Below are 22829 nucleotides of genomic sequence, written 5' to 3'. Positions count from 1 at the left end.
TCAATCGACTACGAAAAGCTCAATTATCTGTTAACAATTCGTCCATTAGGGCACGTCGAATTTCCACCCGCAAACGAACGCAGGCGAACCTTGTGCCTGGCCAGAAGATAAAATCGTCCAAAAAGGGAAACGGACGTGCAATGACGTTCTGAAAAGCTCACCCCAAGGAGAGAGAGAGAATGAGAGAAACGTTCAATTTCTGGAAAATTGCCATCGTTCTTCCAACATCCCTTGACGGACATTAGTTAACCGGGTCAAACATTGGACAGGTTTGGTCTGAGACCTCCCCACAACCCCACCGTTGTCTCTGTCTCCTTCACCCTTCACTTGAAGAGCTGTTGGACGTGGCTTTGTTTGTGTAACCTACTCGCGCACCCGGCTTTTCCGCGGCCATCGCTACTTACGCCCACGTGCAGCGGAAGTGTCTCGTAGGTGTCAACACAACTTCACAAAAGCATTTCGCTCTCATTGCATAACTTATGACCCCTTCGGAAATTCCTAGCCGTGGGGCCACCCTAAAGTTCTTGATCCACACCGTTGACCAATTTCACTACTCCGCGGCCCACACCACGCCTGGACACTGGCAGGACACATAATTATACCACCACGCGGTCGACTCGCGAGCAACCCCAAAAAATATGGTTTCCCGGGACCGGGCCTTAATTATTCATGATGCAACGCGCGCGCACACACCGCTTTGTGGGCATTAGCGCCAACGCGCGGGACACGCGTCCTTAGCAGGACACGTAATGACCACACAACCGCCAACGCAAACCAACACCTTGCACGGATACACGGGCACTGCACGGGTTGTTCAAACACGTTAAAGTTAGCACCGATTTACTGGGTTTACCGGCGTCACCTAACACAACCTGTTAGAAACTTTCAAACCGAATAGCGTGGTTCAGTGACCACGCAAATCAACTCTAAAACCACGCCGTTACACAGAAAAGAATATAATTCACACGTTCCTTAGACACGTAGCTCTAATTTTCTATCTTATTTTGTTTATCCTCTCCCCCTAGATAAGGGGATATGATCTCACATACAAACTCAAATGCGTGGGTATTGCGTCTAGCTGGAGTTAACGGTCAGTTGAACGTGGTACACTTCCTGTTGGTACGTCCGAACCCCTCGATGGTCACTGCACGAATGAAAGCAAACGTAAAGGATGGGGTCTTTAGTAACACATTTTTCCGAACCGACGTGCTCGTGTTAGTGCGTCACTTGTGGTCCTTGCTTTAAGCAACCGATGGATGGAAAGGGTCCTTATGGTTGAACGAAACCGAGCACCTCTCATTCAATCCTAGCAAGCGCAGAGGACGCGTAAAGGTTGCTCTGATCAATGTTGGTGGTTAGTAGTATGCAAAGTATTTCTATACGTACGTTTCTTTCACCGTTGGATGAAAATAACGCAATAACAACTAAAACAAAAATAGCAAAAAGGCACACGCCGTAAGATATCGTATCCTATTCTCTGAGATTGATTTTTATTATCCAAAAATTGCCGATAGTTCCATTATTGTTCACTCTCATTGAGTGCCAGCGGAGGAGCACAATGCAGGAGGGCAGGTTTAAAGTATACTCGATTATTTTACATTTAACTGCGACTTGAGACTAGACATGTGTGTGCATACCATAAGACGTTGTGAATGACCAAAAAGGACCCCTCGCGCAGCAACCGCAGCTGTGGCTGCGTCCTGATGAAGTAGGCGATATTTCAGTTGAATTATTTTATATGCATACAGCTTCCTGTGTGCTATGTTATACCCCACGGTGTGACAATATAGAGCTTAGACGAATGTAAAAAATGCGCATTACCTACTGTTCATGACGAATCGGCCCTTCCTTCGAACCGCGTTCTTTCCCGTCTAGTAGTGAAACAATATAAGCGGATTTTTCTTTCCGTCCGAAAACAGAAAACCACCAAGCGTTGGCTGTACAGTTTTATTCCCTTACAAAAACAGTGCGCAGAGATCAAGCATTCCTGTTTCTAGCTCAACTATTCGCTACGGTGCCCCGCCATTTTCTTCGGCGCTGTATCCTGAGCCGCAACGTCCGGGTCACGTAGAAGGAAAGCGACTATATTTTGCCGTCAAGACAAGCTAGCTCCACGCGAAGGGATGCTTTTGCTAAAAACGCATGGTCTTCGGCATCGCTATCTGCCACTACGGTGCTCCCATGGTTCCACATCCTTGTCGTCCACATCCCTTTTGCTGTACATACCTCAAGTAGTAAGTAAACGCCAATTATGTTTTTTTTTATTATTCGCTTCCTCACTCTGCTAGGAGTTTCTACAGCTCACACACACACGTGTGCGCACGTACACACACACGTGCGCGCACACACACACAAATCTACGTTGAATGCTGCTGTGCACACTACACATCATACTACCATGAAACAAGTGCGCGCTTATGATGACTATTGGTATATGGAACCGACTATTATATGCTGTTCTCGAGGACTTCGACTCGTTTTCTCACCAGCCTGGCAGTAGCGATTCATTTCCGATAATGCTACACTATCGTTACCTATCGTGTATCATAAGCCAACCGCCCTACCACAAAAAAGTACAGTAGCTTACCTAACCTAAACTAAACTCCCTCGAAACGTAAAGCTAAACAATGGATGCCAACTACCGCCACCGAGCGGCCAAGTGTGCAAACCCCTTGTGTTTAATTAATAAGCGTGTTTTACCTTTAACATCTTTCAAACCCTCGTCCGTCTTTACGGAGCCTGACCCCAAAGATTATAGGAGGACGACGATTCGGGCTGTCTAGAGCCATTTGGTGCCAGTGAGGACATCGCTTGTTCCTCCGTCGGCGCTGATGTTCCCGTGGACGCAAGCTGGCCGTCCGTAAGCACTGTACCCATCTGTACCTGGCGCAGTTTGCAGTCGGGACAAAACCATTTCCCCTTCGGTGGCATTATGATCCCGACGCACTCGAAGTGGAACCACTCGATGCGGCAGTTTTCATCATCGCAAGCTATCATCTCGGACACCTCGTCGTACGGTGCGCGGCAATAGCAGTAGACCGATTCACCCTCCTTCGGCGGGCGCCAGCCAGCCGGTACACGGATCTGGTTCGGCCGGAACAGATCCGTCTGGATGCTCGGGAACGAACCGATGGGGGGAATTTTGGGTCGCGTGTCAAGGATGGGTGGTAGGTACGTGGCCGTAGCGACATTACCAACGGCCGTTGGTACGATAGGGGCCGACAGCGGTCCTATGTCCACGGGTCGCTGTAGTGGCGCCGGTGCAGGACTCTCAACGATGGGTGGTGCCGATTTGGGCGTTCTGGGTTTCGGTGTTTTCGGCGTCGACTTCCGGCGCCGATTTGTGTTGCCTTGTTTCGCACCCTTCGGAGTCAGAATCGCGCGGGGAGTTTTCTTCCCCAGCGAGAGCTTCAACTTTGGCAACGGAGGATGATGCTGGTCCGAGGGAGTGCTAGCGTTGATCGATGGTACGAGCGTGCTCACCATCGTAACCGGAGTCGCCAGCTGGTCGAATAATGCCGTAGGTAGCGCCAAAGGAGCCACAGGGTCGTCCTGCAACATGCCGCTCACACCAGAATTGCGTCTCGACGATACCGGTGTCAGGTGATCCACACTGCGCCGATGTCCTGTGGCCACTTTACTACTCCCGCCACCTGTTCCGGACGCTTTGCCAAGTTTGGCTGGCGGTGAAGGAAGATCCTCCTTGCTCCACACCAAATTAGGCGGTGGCGTGGGTTTCATCAGGGACAGGATCGATTTTTCCGGATTGGTCGACAGCGGTATACCGGATGGTAGGGGAAGAGAAGCGGCCGCACTTTCGTCATCGCTGGTGTAACCGTAAAACTTGTTCGGCTTTCGGCTACGCTGCGAACGCTTCAAGGGTGCATCCGATTCCGAACTATTGCCGGTGCTCAGCCGTGGTGCGTTGATTTGATCCAGATATTCACTCCCTCCGATCCACATCGCCGGGACAGAATTTCCCGGAGGCCCGGCCTGCACCTCCAACGGGGTAGCCACTGAGAAGTGCTGGTGTTGAGAATAGTGCGCAACGCCAGTAGTCAAAACTGATTCTACCGTCGCGTTAGATGCGAAGCTCCCGCATACTTGATGTTCGCCTGGTGGCCACTGGAAAACAGAGCTAGTATGATGTGGCACAACGACAGAAGCACCAACCATTGTCATTGCACTCCCGCTAGTGGTCACCGACACTTCTGCAAAGGCATCAGCATTCGTCGCCAATGAAAGTCGTTTAGAGGACTTCCGTTCGCGCTTACGCTTCTTCAATTTGGGCTTTTTCTTTCCCTGCATCTCCTCCGGAGGCAACGAAGGCGTCGAGGGTCTGCTGTTTTCCACTATGCCGTAGTTCATCATGCCACCGGGGCTTCCACTGGAACTGCCGGCACCCGTTTGGGCAAACAACTGGCGCCGTTTCTCCGCCAGCAGCTGATCGGCCAGCTTTTGCGGGTGCTCATCGTAAAACTCTTCGTCCGTTTCCGACTCGTCCGTTTGCAGATCGGAATCCACGATCACACTGTCCGGGTCAATCGGTTCCGGTGGTTCTGGCGGGGGCAAAGCTTCCATTTCTTCCGCATCATTGCGGATGGTATCCTTATTGGCACTCTTGCCGGTTTCTATACGAGATGTAGGCCCATCCTTTTCCCGCTTCTTCACCCGCTCCGTGGCAGATACCTTATTCCCTCCTTTCGACGCCTCATCATCATCCGAGCTGTCGGAGTCATCGGAGCTTCCGCTAGAGCTACTGCTGGAATTCGAGCTGCAACTACAGTTCCCGCTACAGTTGCAACTAGAATCTGAATTACTACTATCGTCACTGTCCGATGAATCGTCTGGGTCTGGTTTACTGGATCTTTTAGTCGTTTGATCAAGTCTTGAATTATCTTCCTCCACACATTCCTCCAACTCACGTTCGGTCTTTAACAGCAAGGACTCTTGTTGTAACTTCGATTGCGATTCTGTTAACCCATCTGAATCCGGCGAAAACGGCTTATACATCATGCAGTAGTCATGGTCGGATTGTGATACGTGCAGTATCGTAGTTTTTAGCATTCGCTCCACCAATTCATCCTCCAAACGTTGCTCTTCATCGGCAGACTGTCGACGGCTGGTTGTCCGATGGTTGGCCTGATATCGTTTGAAATTATCCCAAATGTTCGCGATCGGATCAAGCGCAGCAGGCAGCTCAGTGGATAGCTTTTCATTGTCGGCTTCTGCGGATTCCTCTTCATTCGTGGCCCCATCCATTTTTGGCTGACCGTCATTCGGTGACTTCGAAAGCTCAAGTTCCTCCTCCGTTCGCGGCTCATTTGCTCTCACCTGTGAACACGACGGGTCTGTTGGATCGTCCTGCTTATCGGCATGGGCTTCATTTAGCTCAGTTATCATTTCGCTAGAGCGCCTGTTGCCCAGAGTGTAGCACTTTGAACCGAAACTGGCATTCGAGTTTTCGTTATCAGAGTCGTCGCTGCTATCGCTTTCTGAAAGATTCAGCGCAGGTAGATTCATCAAGTCCAACACTGTTTTCGAATCGTCTTTCATCTTTCGTTTTTTCTTAGTTTTTCTCGTAGGAATAGCTTCATCGGTCGTCACTAAAAGCGCACCAGCTCCATCACCTTCTCCTTCCTTCGAGGATACTTTTTGGCCAGATTCATCCGCCGTTTCTTTACTGCCAACTGTAGCATCGGTCTCTTTATCATCGCTCGAGCCAGCCGTCTGTGATTTGTCTACTGCCTCTTCGCTCTCTTGTTTAATCGTTACTGCATCCGAAGTACCTTCTGAGGATGAAGCTACTTTTTCGGTGCTGTCTTCTACCTCCATCGTTGACTCCGGATGCTTTTCCGTACTCTGTTCTATTACGTCACTGGAGATTTCTGATTTTAACCTTCTCGATTCTTGATGCTCATCTCCACCCACCAACCCGGCTCCTTCATTCAATGTTGGTTTTTCGATGCCATCATGTTCACATGGTCCGGTGGGGAGATTCTTCAGGTTTCCAGCAACCTCCTCTATGTCCACCTCTGGCTTTCCTGCATAATGCCGTTGGACGTGCTTCAGAAGCAACTTTTTCGATATAAAGCGCTTTTCACAGCCATCCTCCGTACAAGGATACTTGGAATCGCCACTGTGGAGTCGCCGGTGCACTTTCAGCGCAACCGATCGATTAAACGTTGCTTGACAAACTTCACAGACGAACTGCGCTGGCGGTACACAAAAGTGGTACACGTGCGGCCACTTCTTTTGCAAACAACGCTTACACAGCACACCCTCGGTTCCGTGCTTCCAGAACAGATGTTTTAGTATGTCAGCCTTGTTGCGATACCCTATACCGCATCGATAGCACAGATGGTGCAGTTTGTGCTTCCACACGTGGTTCGAAAGGCGGCTCTGATCGTGGCACTCCTCCAGGCAGATGTCGCACGCAAAATGACGCTTCCGCAGATGCACCATTAAGCGAAATGCAGACGGAATACCATCCACATTACACACGCAACACCGGTACGTGTAGTCCAGCATGGCTGTGTGGTTAGGTACTCCCGGGCACATGTGACAGAGCAGTTCGCTGTAGCTGTAGAAATTCCCTTTACACATCATGCAAAACAGAACCGACTTCTGGTGCATCTTGCGATTATGCAGGTACAGTTCTTTGTGCACCACCGTCCCGAAGCGACACTGAAAGCACTCGAATTGCTTCACAAACGGTTCTGCCGTTCGTTGCTCCGTCGTCCAGGTGTTGTCAAAGGTCTCCACATTCAGGTACGCACGTTCGTTGCTTAGCTCTTCTAAGGAGCTTCGAAATCGCTGCAATATTGTGTCCGGCAAAAGTTCCTCTCCAGTAATGCTGTTCACCGTTGCCTGGAACCGATGTTTCGCAATGATGTGGCATACGAGCTGGTGGCCACACACAGCTATGCGCCGCGCATGATTGCAGTACAGACAATACGGAACAGTCACTCGAAGGCAAATTCGAATAAATTCACGAATTGCGATTCGATCCAAAGGTTCATCCAGGGACAGCGTAAATAATTGCGAATCGTTATCTGCAATTTCTAGCTGATTTTCTTCGGAAGATAAGCTAACAACTGGAGCAGTAAGCGATGCTAGCTCCTCTCCCATCAACGAATCATCAACGCTCGACGGTTGAGTTCCCTCGATTTTTGGTGTTGCGTTTTCCCCATTTGCGCCGATGCTAAACCCAAATGCTTCCTGTGGAACAACAGGAGACGGAACCGATGCATTTGGTGTTTCCGTCTTTGTCAAATCCATTTCACTCGTCCCATCTGTCGTTTCTAGACAAGCCCGCTCTTGTCGGCTAGACAACTCCGAATGCGTTGGTAATAATTCTGTGGGCGCTGTGACATTCTCTGTTAAAGATCCAGATGACGGCTGCAATGATGGAGTGCTTTCTACGGATCCGGATGCGTCTGATGGTATGCACGTCGGAACATCTCTTCGCCGTTCGGTCATGAGAGTTTCATCTATATCCATGGGAATTGGCTCTTGTGCCACCGCATCTTCCGGGATTTCTTCGCTCACGGCCATTGATTCCTGCTCTTTTGTTTCGTTATGAATCCTTACATCGTTCACGACAAACGGTCCTTGCGGCTCTCGCTGATCGTCCCTTAATGTTGCAGGTTCTTCAGCTGCGTCACTTTTGGTGGCTCCGACATCATCCGTCATATCAGCCTGATTATCTGTCGGTTTTGTTTCTTCTAAGTCATCACCATTTTCTTCTTCTTCTTCAACCTCATAATCATCCTCTTCATCATCTTCACTGGTTGTGGACGATTCTTCGCTTTCCATCGGTGTCAGATACTGAATTGGTATTTTAACCTTTAACTTTGGCACTAGAGGGGTTACTGGTGGAGGTGGTGGTGGTGGCTCATGTTCAAGTAGATCTGCCGCCGTTAAAGTGTGAGTGGCCTCGCAAACCTCCGAACCTTCATTTGGAGGAGGTGTCGTTGAAGCGATAGGATGGACTAATTCCGCGTGTGTTGGAGGATCTCCGTTCATAGCTAGATGCGGATAGTTTGGAGCGGAATGATGAATCGCTGTCGCACTTGCTTGCACGAAATCCGACGTTGGATAATGATTTGAAACAGTACTATCTGTGATTGCAAGGCTCGTAACTTGCTCCATTTCAACTTTTGCATCCTTGAGAAGCTGTGACTCCAGGATAGAGCCTACACTTAAATGTTGCATTTGCTTTTGTTGATTTGCTTGTTTCCTTCCTACAGATTTGTTAGCTTTCTTTTGCGCACTTGCTTTCTGGGAAACATTTAACGCTGGATTTGGCGATTCATTAGCAACACCTCCCGATGGGGTTCCGTTAACTGCCCAACTTTGATCGGACGTCGCTGTTCCTCCTAGATTTACAGATTTTTTTCCGGTTTTTTTCTTACCACCAGCGCCAGTGAGGTGTGCTCCATCGCAACGATGCTTCGGAAACTTTAGTTGTTTACAGTTTGCACAAGTATCCAGATAGTTGGCACAATCATGCTCCCGGAATTGCTCCTCTTTCTCGCGCAATTCATTCGGACTGCTATCAAACATATGTTCACACCGAGAGCACATCAAATAGAAAGGTTGTTGACCAACGTTAACCGAAACGGCCACAACTCCACCCGCATCCAATGGGCGTTTATGCTCTTGGGTCTGCTGGAGATATTCGTCCAGACTGCCGTGATGTTTCTTCATCACGCCATGCTTTGTCCCTAGATGACTCACCAAACGTTCGGCTGATTGAAAGATACCCAAGCAATAGAGACAGATGTGCTTCCGATGGACCTCTCGCATGTGCCGGAACAGATTCCAATTTTCATACTGCGTTCCACACGGAGAACAAAGAAATACTTTTTTCTTGTCCTTCTTTTTCTCCGATGGTGGTATTACAGGATCTTTTTGCGAGCTCGTTAAAGTTGAATCAAGTCGGTTCATAGACTGCTGATTTTGCATGACAGGCGAGTTTACAACATGCGAAATTACGGGTTGATGAAGGTTAGTATTCTGATTTGCTTTTTTGGACTTGGACGAGTTAGTAGGGGCAATCTTCGAGGGCTGAAGCGACATTTCACCAGAAGCTGGGGCATCGATTAGTACACCTGCAGTGGATTTCGGTTGCTTTCGTTTGCTTCGTTCGGTAGAACGTTTACTATTGTTGGCCTTTCGTCTCGTTGGTTTCGGCGTGGACACCATATTTGCGGATTCCAGCAAGGATGAAAATCGTTCAGCCATCGAGGTGTTGTTCAATGAGTAAGTATTGTTTATATTATTCATTGGCATTGTTCCAATGGAAGAAAAATTCAAATTGGAATAGAAATTTCCGCTAACATTGTGCATTAGCATATCGCGAATCTGTTGCTGTTGCAATCCCTGCAGCTGCTGATACAGATTTTGCTGCTGAGCTGCACTTGGGGTATTATTCGTGTTGTTTTTCTTCCGGTAGCGGCGCTGCTTCTCGGCTATTACTAAGCGATTGTCTTCATCCATGGTGTCCGACGACTCATCCTGGGTTGGTGGTGCCAGCAATGGAACTGAGTTACTAAGTTGTCCTCCGACCAAACGATTTGATATTAGGGTGTTATTCAGCATATTTCCATCGCTCTGCCCAACGGTATCGTTGCTCCAAGGTGAGAGATATTGCAATAGTGGAGGTTTTAGGTTTCTCGCATCCTTAAACGTCTGAGTGATAGTCGGATCACATGGAGACGAAACTTGCTGAGAATAGTTCATGACTGGTACCTGGTTGTAGTCAATTTTAATCAATTCTTTGCTTTCATGCAATAATAATCCCTTCTTCAGGATATTACTGAAATCAACCGGTTGTAAAGGCTGCGGTTTTGCTGGAGTTATAGACGCTTGAACTTCGTTCGTAGATGGCGTAACGGTAGCCGACGAACGTTTCAAAGATATCGACAACTTTAGGCCTTCGCTGCGCGTAATTTTCGCTTCATCTTCTCTTTGGCCACGTCTTTCATCATCTGAATCTGCAGATTCGTCTACTTCCATAGTAGCGCTATCTCTTGAACTGTCCTCCGAAGTATCATTACCAGAGGGCGGTGCCTGCCTGTCGGCCTGTGGTATAGGTGTTTCATTTGAGGTTGGCCTTTTGCCTGATAACTGCGGAACCAAAGATCGTTCTGACACTGGAGTTGATTGGTGAGGGGGTGGCAACATTGGCGCATCGCCTTCTTCGGCTTCATCGCCAGAACTGTCACTTTCTGATGAAGACGATGAAGACGATGATGAAGATGATGAGCTCTCGGATGAGCTGGAGCTGCTGTTGCTGCTGCTACTATTTTCTTGAACATCTTTGTTTTTGGGATCTTCCCGATGTTCTTGCTCGATTTCGCGCTGTTTATCTTCACATTCTTCCCGCAGCTCTTCTATCTCTTTTGGAGCTCTCGGCGTTTTGGGTAATTCCTCATCTGGGTACCCTTGCAATTGCCCAGCGGAAGCATCGACCGATACTGACGGATTACCAGAATCGACGGATATGTCTAAATCGGCTTCCTCATTTTGTTTCAAAGTTTCAGAGTTCGATTCCCGCTCGACCTCCATCGGATATTCTGGATTTGGTATGTCTGCTGCAGGCTCCGCATGCTTATTCACATCGTCATCTGGTCGGGTTTCCACTTCCATTCGCACAGGAGAAATGTTCTCGGTACTGAGACGAACATCTGAATTTGCTTCTGAAGAAAACTCTTGCTCAAACAGCGTAATTTGGATGGACTGATGCGAACTATTCGCAATTTTCTTCCGTTGAACGTTTTCTTCATCCAATGGCGTTTTCGATGCACGTCTCTTAAGCGGATTAATTGCCTCCAGTAAATGTGATTCCGTATCACTTATCCTCACTGATTTACTACCATGACGTGATGTGATCTCTTCTTCTCTCTCTTCACGGCATTGCTGCTCTGTCGGTTCCACATTACTACCGCCGCTACTATTGCATCTGGCGTTCGCTAGTGACTTTTTATCCATGTTTTCTAAAATTTCATCATCATCACATTTTTGCTCCTCCAGAACATCTGAGCATCCGCCGTTTATTTGCAACACTATAAAAAAAGTAATTTTGTATATTAGTAACACAACATTTCGTAGATCAAATTGGAGCATACTAAATATAGAAATATATTATTCTGCTGACACATTATGTAACACTTACCCGACATATTTTTGTCTTCGACGAGAACATTTAAATTTACAGTATTTACAGCTATCTTACATGGGCTTTGTCTCTGCGAGGCTAATCGTTGATTATCCTCTTCTTTTGCTACAGTAGATGGCGACAAACTTGATTCCATATCGTTTATGTGCGTTTTTCGGCATGCTATTACCTCCTCTACGTTGCCGCGGATGATGATTTTATCATTACAGTTGGTATAATCGTCAGTGCCAGCTGCGCCTACTTTGTTTCCGAAAGAAGATTCCTGTTGGATCACAGTTCTCCGTTCAACTTCGGGTTCAGGAAGCGATTTTGTAAAATTTGAATCCGTTACCCCGGCATTCTTTGATGAAACATTTGCTTCTATGGTTGTGTTTATAATAGTGGTAGTATCTAAGATTATCGGTAGTATTGACGATTCCGTACCATTGGTATTTATATCTTCATTAACTTGACTAAGTTTCGTTGCATTAGAAATGTTTTCTAAGGGCGAGGCCTGTTGATCCACAGACAAACCACTAATTTCATCACATCCACTGTCAACACTTTTTACAGCCGTATTATCGTCTGAACAGATTTCAGTGTCACGACAAGTATTCGTCAACTCTAATTCCAAATCATGCTTTGCGGAACCCGAGTTGACATTTTCTGTTTTTTCTATACTCGTTCCTGCACAGGGCAGGTCCTTGCTACCCTGATCATGTTCGCCCTTTTCAGACGAGCTTGCTTCGCTAGAAGCCACTTCTTCGTGTTCGATGGAACACTCTCCGGGAGTAACCTGCTGTGTTTCAGCGCTGTATCGTCTAATGGTAGCTCTCTGGGTTTGCGACGATTTTGGCGATTCAACGTCAGCCTTTGACGAGCTTGTATGATCTGACACTGAGATGTTCGCTTCCAATCTTTCGTCGGTACATTCAGATTGATCACCTTCGATGCCATTAATGCTGAAAGAATTTTCTGTAACATTCCGATCTTGATTTGTTTCGCTGTTTGGTTCCATTTGATACTCTTCTGAACATGAAGCTTCTTCCCGTGAGAACAACGATCGATTCTCCTTATCCACAGACTTCTCCATCTTTGTTTGGGCGCTTTCCTCTGTAGACAAGAGAACCGTTGCTGCCACTGGGTCAGTGATGTTTTCTGCAGGATGGTTTTCAAAGCCCAATGGAGATGGCGCGGTGTCTTCTTGATGTTCAGATTTGTCTCCAGTGTCCAGTGAGGATGAATCTGGGTTACACACGTCTTTTGATTTTGGCGAACATTGCGATTGTATTGTAGTTTCTGTAGTCGTGGTTTCAACGCATGAGGTAATAGTTGCTCTCGATCCATTCTCATCGTCCATAATTTTTATGCTAGAATAAACAAACAAGGAGAATTCAATAACTGTCATAAAATAAATATAAAACCTAATCGACTCAAATGTAAAACAACAATTTACTAACCAAAGCTGAAAGACATTATATGGTGCAATAAACAGTAAAAGAAAAATATAATATGACATGATATGTAATATGATATGAACAAATAAAACGAAAACATGACGCCCTAGCATCGTTAAATTGGGCGTTAACCGCAATACGAAGAGTTATCTCAACTTATTATCACAACTTTCATCTCTGGACAAGCAATTCACAATACAGCAGATCAGTACGGGTGATAAGTGAAGCTAAAGAGAATGCACACAAAGAAAGCTGTACCCATAGGGCGAGCACTAACGATCTAGTACACATGTAACAAGCCAAGCTGTGTTTAACGGGAGCACCCAGTCTTTGCTGATGATTCTAAACTGTTCGTCACACAGTAAAACAACACTTACCTCACTGAAGAACTGAAGTTTTAATTATTACTTGTCGCGTAAGCATGGGCAAACGGTTCTCTCACTTCTTCTAACGTGTTTTCTTTTGTCGATGCTTGTCCGGGGACGATAAGAGCTACACTCGTAGCGTTTGAATATTGCCGTGGCCGTAGCAATTGTTGCATATGTTTCTTTATGTGTTTTCTTTATTACACCGAAGCCCTGTTCACCGCCGGGTTTGGTGCTCGAAAGGGCGAAGCCAAGCAGCGTGTTGTGTTCGCCCGACGGAGCGGAGGGTCAACACCGTTGGACATTTATCCGCAGGCCGGTACCAAGACGTTTCAAGCTTACCAGCCGGAAAAACTTCGACGAAGCTGATGAAATGTGATGGTGAATTTGCACAACTTCTTCACTACACTGCTGCGCCACTGCGGCTGCTGGCCTGCGCTACGAATGGTTTGTCGTACCGTTTCACTGATCACTGAAACCAACAAACGGAAAGAGCATTAGATGACGACGATCTTGCCACATGACAATCGTTGCCTCGTGTTTTTCTACGTGACCCTGTGTGTTTTTCGTCCGGAATGGAAGAAAAAGCCAACAACAAAAAACACACTTCCTCGTTTGTTCTCACACAAACACACACGCACACCGACGAGCGAACACGATGCGCGCTCGTAACTATCGCCACAGCGCCGCTAGAACAGTGTTTGCCTCAAAACCACCACCCTTCACCCTTCTGGTATGGACTGTTGCTAAATAATAATCCCCACTCCTCTACCTCCCTATTCCCTCAGCTCATGAATCACTCGCGCATTCGTTCGCGCTGCCAGCGCAACGAGGCGTGCGTGGTTTTTGACACAAAGCACGTTTGACATGGTGCGCGCGGTTGGCACTTTCGAAGCGTTTCCTCTCACTGGGTGAGAACAAACAGATCAGATCCAAAAAGGAAGTAAACACTGCCGCGCGAACGTACCATGCCACATGCACATACACACGCAAACCGCTAGGGCACGTACAGAAGCACACACACAACCATCGGGTGAGCCGCGGGCGCGCGAAACGAACTCATCCGAAGCGATGCGAATGAAGCATAAACTTGCTAGCCTTTTTTCTCATAGGCTGCCGTAGGACGGATGGACGGACGGAGGAACGAAGAAGCAAAAACGGAGGGCAGACAGAAAAAGCGCGCGCGTTCGAACGCCTTCTCGCCCGTAGTCGCATGATGCGCGATGTGCTTGTTGGACAATTTTCTTATTTTTACTGCGACGGCACAACTAGCGTCGTGCATTCCAGCCCCATATGCACGGCCGTGAAGGAAAATATTGAAATATTGTGAGCAAACAATGCTAGTCAGCTATTTGCACCCCAGCCCGACACAACATTTCTTAAGACGTAGAAAACACACACGAAAAAAGGCGGAATATATACACGACGTAATTTCACTGGGTTGGCCGCGATTTCCACACGAAAACGATTCCACATGAAACGCCTAGGACAGCGCATGGTGCGGCTGCAGAACACATTAATGTCCCGTTCGCACTTACGGCAACCACCCTCCTTTAGGTCTTGTTTCTAGTGACACCATCGAGCTTACGGCCGCGCTTCCTCGGTTCTTGTGCGTCCGCCCTTGTGCGGTTCTACCGTATACACGGGCGTAACGTGCCTGCTCGGAACACACTTTAGATTGCTTCACTTGTGGACGGAGAGTCGCTCCCCCTCTCAACACTCAACGTTGACGATGCACGCGTCGGCAAGACGAAAGCGGCGACAACGACAAGAGACAAGCGCGACGAAGCCGCACCGCACGGGTACCCGGGCACCGAGAACCCGTGAATGTGCGAAATTTTTCAACGCAAAATAAACCACCCACGGGCACGAAATTCACACTAACTCCACTGTTTTCACGTTCCAGATGCTAAACTGTACCGTTTGCGTATAGTTTCGTCCGTTTTGCGCACCTTTTTCGGGGTGCTTTTTCGATTTTTCCTAGCCAACACGTTTATCAAGCGAGCGAAAACGTAATGGCGACCGTGTGATTCTTGTTATTCTTCTTCGTAGTATTATTCTTCGTCTTCGGTGTTTGTCTTCTTCCTCTTCTTTGACTGCGGCCGCGGAGGGAAGCCCCTGCGGCACAGGAGTTTATGGCTTTATGACACAGGAATCGAATTTGTAATATGGTTTGGCCCGAGAAAGATGTTGGATCAGTGCGATAATTTTCTAGGAACGTATTTTGTACCAAAAATGTTGAGTTTAACTTACTTTTTAATATTTATTGTTTGCGAGCACTTCAATAACCAGGCGTATTTTGACAGCCACACGGTAAATAAGGTTAAGCCGTGCAAAGGTGCAGCCATGTTAAACTGCTCGAATTTAGTTTAAACCTTTTGACAGTAAAGTGAATATAAAACTGTTTTATTACAATTGATTATTAACGATACAGCAACAAAAAGAATGTTTATAATGACTAAAAACAATTTTGCATAAGCGCTTCTGTGAAAGTTTATCAATTCTTGAGCACAAGAGATATAGACTATGTTTGCCAACCGCAGTTGGTAGAATTCATTGAGCATTTACATTGCACAGAAGTATAGATTCTTACATTCACCTTTTGAAATATATTGCGATGAGTGCATGAAGCACTCCTAAATTTTTAATTTAAATAATTAGATAACGATTGTCAAATTGCAATCAATAAATGCCCTATGAATTGACATTATTCCAATTTGATTATCAAAATGATTATGACAATCTAAACGTCGAACCTTTGGGCTCTGTTTAGTTAGCAAGTGCTTTTCCAACCAACGAAAACAGATTCCTACTCCGATAATTATCCTGTTTCATGTCGAATCTTCAAATGGACGAATGCATCACCAATCACCCCGGAAGCGTTGATGCGTCCAAGAGCAGCATAATAGGCCCTCTTAATTTCAGCAAGGACGCTTCAACGGAGCCTCCTACTTCATTGATGAATGAGCGTGCAGTGCCATGCATGTTCTGTGATAACGAGTATGATTTCCACAGCCGTGATAATGGCTCCGACCAGTACCTGGCCCACTTGTATCTCATCCATCGACTAGTCATAGCCGACGTTAAGGAAATAGCATGCTTGGCGAGCTACTGTTTCTACTGGAAGGAGAAATTCCGCGACGAATCCGTCGATAAGTATTGCTCATCCATGCTAATGAACCAGCTACCGGATGGAACTAACTCGAAAAATGAAAAGTACTTCCTACTCAGTGACATCGAACCGTTAGATTATGAGCTTCGACAAAGGTTACGACGGGAGAAGCTGGATCTGGTGCTGACGCGCCATCAGTTCGAGCGAACGGATCGCAACTTCCTGCGCGGTTGTCTTTACTGCCGAGATTATCGCTCAGACACTCGTTCCGAGTTCATATCACACCTGTACTCGAAGCACTTCCTATTGCTTGGTAAACCAGAGCACTTGGTGTTTGTGGATGAACTCGTAGAAATAGTGGAGGACAAGCTGAACCGTTTGCTGTGCCTGTTCTGCGAGAAGCTCTTCAAAGATCGACCAACACTAAAAGAACATATGCGCAAGAAAGGCCACAAACGCATTAACCCGGATAACCACTACTACGATCGTTTCTTTCTTATCAACTATCGGTTAAAGCAGAAGCCAGAATACGTTCCCATCGCGCAACGGAAAGAAGAAAGCCGTGTATTTGCCTCGGATTCGGATTCTAACTCTGATTGGTCCGATTGGAATGGCGAGGAGCAGCCAACGACATGCCTCTTTTGTTCGCACTCCGTAGATAATATAGATACGTTGAAAAATCACATGGTGACAAAGCATGCGTTCGATTTCGATCAAGCGGTCGCCGGAATGAGTTTCTATCAACGCGTGAAGGTGGTGAACTTCATTCGCCGTCAAATGCACATACGGAAGTGCATTGTCTGCGGAGAACAGTTTTCCGATTATGATGCCATTTGCAGTCATCTAGTTAGTGCTGGCCATTGTCGATTTGATAAGGAAGCGTGTGCCTGGGATCAGCCGGAGTATTTCTTCCCCACGTACGAAGACGACCAGTTTCTATGCCATTTGGAAGAAATCGACAACGAGAAGGACGATACAACGCAGGAAGAAGGTTCCATCGTCATATCTGAAAGCGTTAATGCAAGCATCAACGTTGATGCTGAGTCTTTGTCGTTGGAAAATTTTAAACTATAATCTAAAAGAAATGTTGCAACGGCAAGCTGTGGTAGCTAATCAAATCAATGTTTGTGATAAAATAAACCAATTGGTCCACAATATCTTAAACGGTTGACCCGGTAGCATAATTCTACCAACCTGCAGTAGTTTGGCATTTGAGAAAAAGAAGAAAATAAATGCAGTCGCCGGAGAAGCTGTCATTTCTTTGTTTATATATATAAGTGCCTCAAATTGACGAGCAAATACTGCTTCCTAAAACGTTTACCCTGCAATTGAAAGTAAAAGCATACTGTAAAAGATGAATGAGAGCAACAAACGTAAAGCTGAAATTAAGCAGCTTCCGACAAATGTACGGGACTATTGTCGTGTGTGCCTAACAGACGATTCCGATGGTGAAAAGGAATTGTACCACATCGACGATATGTACATGAAAGCAGACAGAATTTCGGAGCAAATGTATTCCTTCCGAGATATGTTGGCTGTTTTTGTAAATGATGAGGTAATATGATTCCCCCCCCCCCCCCGGTTTCAACGGGTAAATAATAAGTGTAGAACGCTTTTTCTTGTAGCTTGAAACCCACGGAGGATGTTTACCTACAAGCATATGCGTCGTATGTGCTGATCGGGCGCAACAAGCGTTCGAGTTCATCGAACAATGTCAAACAACGGACAAACAGTTGGAGGAACATTTCCAAAAAGTATCCATGTCCGATGTCGCTGGAAATCACATCAAAGAGGAACATTCTGAAAAATATGCCAACGAAGACTTTGTAGTATGCGATGAAATAGCGATCGTTGCAAAACCGACAGATGCTGAATTAAATTCCGAACCGGAAGAACAGGTTGTCAATTCCGTTAGAGAAACCGCTGCAAAGAACAACAAGCGCAATCTGGAGACGAAAGTGAAATCTTTTAAATGTGATGTATGCGCTAAAAGTTTCAGCCAATCACAGACATTGAGAAGACATTACAGAATGCACGATGAGTCTGGTAACATGAAGAAAAGCTGTCTGCTGTGTAGCCGGCAGTTTCTGAGATCGGACGACCTTAAGCGACACATTCGAACGCATACCGGCGAACGTCCGTACAAGTGTAAACTGTGTACGAAATCCTATAAACAGTCATCAGAACTGAAGGAACATACGTTGACCCACAGTGACGAAAAGCATTTCAAGTGTCCTGAGTGCGGTAAGGAGTTTTTCTCACGTAACGGACTGTATGTACACCTGAAGGTTCATAAAGGTATCAAACCGCATGACTGCCCATACTGCAGCAAGTCCTTTACCACCACCAGTGAGCGCTCTTCCCACGTACACTACATACACCGAGTAGGACAACGAAAAACGAGCACGCGATAGAGATAGAAATAGAAAATATAAGGATTTTTTCAGATAACATACGACATTATTTGTGTGATCATTTCCATATATTGTTACCTTTCACGAATTTTGCCTGGTACCCACTAACCACGGTCTCTAAAAGGAACCAACTGTTTAACGTTTCCTCTGTTTCTTTGTCCTTTCGAACTTCTGGTTCTTGAGAGGAATCCGTTTGTTCGCGGTATACCTCTAAAAGTTTACAGCACTTAACCGCTGTGTTTTCCGACGTATCCGCCATTTGCAGTCTGATAACGAACTCGGCGCATTTACTGGGAAGTTGGAAACCATCTAACTGATCCATCCCACTGCTAGGCGTGACCGCTGACTGTATCAAGACGAACACATTCGTGCTACCCATCAGTCCCTTTCCGCTCACAATTTCATCGGATAGCGTTAGTTCCATTGCGATTTTTCTAATGATTTTTTCTAACGATTGCTGATGATATTGTCCGTAATGATCCTCATCGACAGTGGGCAGCTCGATCGTGAAAGCTTCCTTAGCCGTGTATATCGTTCTACCGAACAAGACCATCAGTACTCGCACCGCGTGCTGTTGCATTATATTTTCTATTGCCTGCAAGTAAAGAGTTACATTGATACAGAACCGACATTGTTAAGGACAACGCTGACGCCACTCACATCGAACACAAGCTCAGCACTGTGTATAACATTTTTCGCTTGATCTCGCTGTTTTTTTAGTTGACTAGCGGTGAAAGGATCTTCATCGATATCAGTAAGTTGAAGATTCCTGACCATGGAACGAAATGTAGTGTACATGAACGGAATTTGACCACGATGGTACAGCAAGAGCTCGACGATTGTACGCAGTATCCTGGTAGCGCATCCTTGCGTGATAAAAGGAGCGTCAAGTCTAATGTTTATAGCTTTCATGCCGTTTAGCGAGCGTTACAGTCTAGCGGTTACTTTTTTGACCGTGTTACCGAAAGAAAGTTGGTGTGAAACGGTATTTTTTTAATCTTGATTACAACAATATTCGCACGTTGAAGAGATAATCCCGAAAATCTATCAAATAAACCACTATAGTTTCATCACATCTGTTTTTCTTCTTGTTCTTTTTATTTACTGATTGTGTAGCCGTCGCTACTAGTTTGAATATTTAAACAAAAAATGCCACTTCGATTACGCGTTCAACGGGTAAAATAATTCTGAGCTAATGTAGAACTTCTAAAACAATATATACGTGTTCCGTATTCAACGATAAGATTTCAAATACAAAATTCAAATTTTTCTTGTTGCTTTGCTGAACCAGTGATGTTGGATGTCACGGCTAGACGTGCATTTTATCCCAAATGCTGTTTCTACGTGACACATCCCACAGTAAACTTACTTTTAAGCGTTTTGTTACGTTACGAAAAATTACCGTTTACAGAAATAACATTAATATATACATAAAAAGAGATAGACCCAAAGATCAAAGAATTATTGAAAATTCAAAATATAAATGTGTATTGTCATAATTAAGAGCCAAGTGCAGAGTGGCATGGCTCAACCATCATTTTTTTATTCACCAAACGATTTTCCTAAATTCATTTAGAAGGATCAAGAAAATGTCCTCTGCTAGTTATCTTTATGATTTATCTGCTAATTATTTTTATGATGAACACTTAAATGAAGTTATCCCTCACAGTCTACCCGTCATTTACCAGCGTGACAAATTTTCAATAGCACCAAATCTTTCACCTTATCATATTCGAAGTACCGTGGAAAATCCATGCACACGTTGATCAGCTTCCAACGGTTCACTCCGAAGCGACTGTTCCGTTTTTGGAAGTATTGCAAGAAATAATCATAGCACGGTGCAACCGAATCCATATCTTCCAGGGTGAACACGTATCGTTTTTCCAGGGCAATGTAAATCGATTTCAGCTTTGGCAGTTCCAACAGCAAGCTAACTATCGTTCGCACAAAAGCTTCGGTTATATTATCGTCATATATCACTGTGCGATAAAATGTTAAAATGTGAATAGTATGCGAGTGCCGTTAACAGTCAATTTTGTAGCTTACCATCTGCGGCGATCACGTACTGTACGTGTTGAAGTTGATTCTTCAGCTCGCGCGGGTAGTCCTGATAGCTGACTTTAAAATCCAACTCCGTAACGTTCACCCGGCAGTGCGGGCTCGAGAGGGAAGCATTTAGTTGAACGTTTCCACGTATCAGATCCAGCAATCCACCGATGTCGATATCTGTACATTTAAAAAAAATTAACACATACACACGAGATATCCAAATATTCTCTGAAATACAGAGCCTACCGGTGCATATGACCTCTCGTGCGTACATGCTAGCCACTATACTCGTCAGTCCAACACCGGAGCCCAGTTCGAGGATGTGACTATTTCTGAACTTTCGCTCGTTGTGCAGAATATAATCGGCTAGCAGTAGCGCTCCACGCCATATTTGCAGCCCCACCAAGTCTAGGCGAGTTGATTTACAATGTTCTGCCAAGAAGAAAAAAAAGGTATATCATAAATCGAAGTACTTACAATACGCCGGCGTAAAATCTTACCAATCTCAATTGTGCCTTTTCGAGGGCGTTCAACTACGGCATCACCATCGCTATCGTATTCGATTGCTGCCGGTTTTGTCTCTTGTTTTGTGGATGACTTGCAGAACTCATCATCCGTATATACATCATTTCCAATATCCTCATCCTCGCTATACTCAGCCACACTACCTTCATCATCCGATTCATATGAAGCTGCTTCTGTGAAACTTTCTTCTGATGTCTCTCTTACGGCTGGTGGCATTTTCACGGGGCTTCGTTTATCCATAACACTGGTCCCGGCATTCTCTTTTAAGCCATTCGTGCTCGTGACACGTCGGTTTGGATACACAAAGGTAAATTTAGAAATAGCATCTACCAGCGGTATTCGCCAAACGAGACAAGGTGGTAATGGTTGCGTGAAAAAAAAAACAAACGGAAATGAGTTATGAAACAAAAACGTTTGCCAATTTCTGAATCACTCACGGCAGCATTTGTCGAAACAAGAAAGCAATAAAATTTAGAAATTAAAACTCTCATACTCACTGCCATTACCCGTGTCTTTGCTGGTGAATTCTGCCTCGGCATACAGCTCTGAGGTGACTTCGAGTGCGGCCATACTTCGGCAGTTGGAATGTGGTTTGACCACGTTCGACCAGTGAGGAGCGCCTCGTTTCTCAAACTCGCTGCACGCTATGTCTTCCTTGATTTGAGACCATAGGAGCTGTAATGATGAAAGCTCTGATTACAAACCTAACAGAACTGCTCACATGCAAAAACAACACCCGTGTGTTTCGCAAGCGTGCCCAATCTCAACTAACGACAATATTAGAACACGGCGTGGCCCAACGGACTGATTCGCAACGAGACTACTTCAGTGTATGGTTCTCGACTCATGAAAGCAGGCACAAAAATGTCTAACAAACAAAAGCGCGAACCGTCGTGATGTGCTGATTATAAATAATTCGCCGATTCACGACCACCGTCCTAGAATTCGTATTGTGCCATCTGTTGTGCTACAGTCGCAGCTTCATAGCGCTTGATTGTCACGCCGGTGAACATCAGACACGGGGCGGATCGTGAATATGATGGTCAGCGTGGTAGTAGATTGAAAAAAAAAGTGAAATAAATAAATCGCCGTATTTTCGGCAGCAACCTTCCGGCTCATTCTCGGCGGGGTTCTACTCCATGTGATCGACCGCAGCAGATCACGAGCAGCTATTTGTTGATCGTGCTATTCTCGGTGAACAAAAGTGAAAGCTGCACGTGCTTGGAGCATTATTTATACATTTGTAAACCGTATCGTACGAAGCACATACGCCCTAAGAGTATTTTCGACGGTGCAATCGGCATAAAGCGAGCGAAAATAGTTGTGTTATGAATGGATGTGATCCAGTCCCCGGGATCCAATCTCTATCGGATGAACACGTGAACGTGCGCCGCATACCTGTATGAATAGAGCAAAGGTCTAGGTTAAAGAGCAATCCGGTAGCAATCTCTTCTATGTCGAGGGTCAGTACACAAAAAAAACATACCTCATGTGCCGTATGGCGCGCAATGCGCGATGGGAGTGTTATAAATAGTTTTCTCTCCCATCGCACAGCTGATCGGTGTTTCTTATGGTGTTGAGATCGTCGCCGACATTGCAAACGCTGGGAATTCTGATCTTTTGCGTCACTATGTTTGCTTCGTGCTTTCTACGCGTGGCGCGACGTCTGGGAGAGATGTAAACAAACTAAAAAAATCAATAAAAATAAATTCGATTATAATGCTGCCAACTTGGTGGTGGGCA

The 22829-nt window shown here is 45.8% G+C and overlaps 5 protein-coding genes across 6 annotated transcripts; 2 read left to right on the top strand and 3 right to left on the bottom strand.

Moving 5' to 3' along the window:
• Positions 1-1572: 1572 nt before the first annotated feature.
• On the bottom strand, positions 1573-11189 carry LOC128729519 (uncharacterized). The gene is made up of 2 exons (XM_053823067.1): positions 11183-11189; positions 1573-11072 (listed from the first exon to the last, which is right to left on the bottom strand). The coding sequence occupies exons 1-2, from the start codon at positions 11187-11189 to the stop codon at positions 2731-2733; spliced, it is 8349 nt and encodes a 2782-aa protein (XP_053679042.1). The 3' UTR covers positions 1573-2730.
• A 4645-nt stretch (positions 11190-15834) lies between these two features.
• LOC128729509 (zinc finger protein 277) lies at positions 15835-17255 on the top strand. Its single transcript, XM_053823061.1, has one exon. It carries the CDS (start codon positions 15835-15837, stop codon positions 17170-17172), a length of 1338 nt encoding a protein of 445 aa, XP_053679036.1. The 3' UTR covers positions 17173-17255.
• Positions 17256-17452: 197 nt separating this feature from the next.
• LOC128729495 (zinc finger protein 22-like) lies at positions 17453-18512 on the top strand. The gene is made up of 2 exons (XM_053823053.1): positions 17453-17653; positions 17724-18512. The coding sequence occupies exons 1-2, from the start codon at positions 17453-17455 to the stop codon at positions 18510-18512; spliced, it is 990 nt and encodes a 329-aa protein (XP_053679028.1).
• Positions 18513-18570: 58 nt separating this feature from the next.
• LOC128729481 (uncharacterized) lies at positions 18571-19424 on the bottom strand. Its single transcript, XM_053823052.1, has 2 exons — positions 19173-19424; positions 18571-19107 (listed from the first exon to the last, which is right to left on the bottom strand). Exons 1-2 carry the CDS (start codon positions 19422-19424, stop codon positions 18571-18573), a joined length of 789 nt encoding a protein of 262 aa, XP_053679027.1.
• A 498-nt stretch (positions 19425-19922) lies between these two features.
• LOC128732126 (methyltransferase-like protein 22) lies at positions 19923-21714 on the bottom strand. Of its 2 annotated transcripts, none has more exons than XM_053825294.1 (5): positions 21593-21714; positions 21062-21412; positions 20808-20993; positions 20559-20738; positions 19923-20491 (listed from the first exon to the last, which is right to left on the bottom strand). In XM_053825294.1, the coding sequence occupies exons 1-5, from the start codon at positions 21654-21656 to the stop codon at positions 20190-20192; spliced, it is 1083 nt and encodes a 360-aa protein (XP_053681269.1). In that variant the 5' UTR covers positions 21657-21714; the 3' UTR covers positions 19923-20189. The 2 variants fall into 2 exon arrangements, with proteins under 2 accessions (XP_053681269.1, XP_053681268.1); XM_053825293.1 differs by having other exon boundaries at positions 21584-21707.
• Between the last annotated feature and the right edge of the window lie 1115 nt (positions 21715-22829).

The sequence above is a fragment of the Anopheles nili genome, chromosome 2 (assembly GCF_943737925.1).
Source record: "Anopheles nili chromosome 2, idAnoNiliSN_F5_01, whole genome shotgun sequence".
Lineage (NCBI taxonomy): Eukaryota > Metazoa > Arthropoda > Insecta > Diptera > Culicidae > Anopheles > Anopheles nili.
This window is presented reverse-complemented; position numbering and strand designations above follow the sequence as displayed.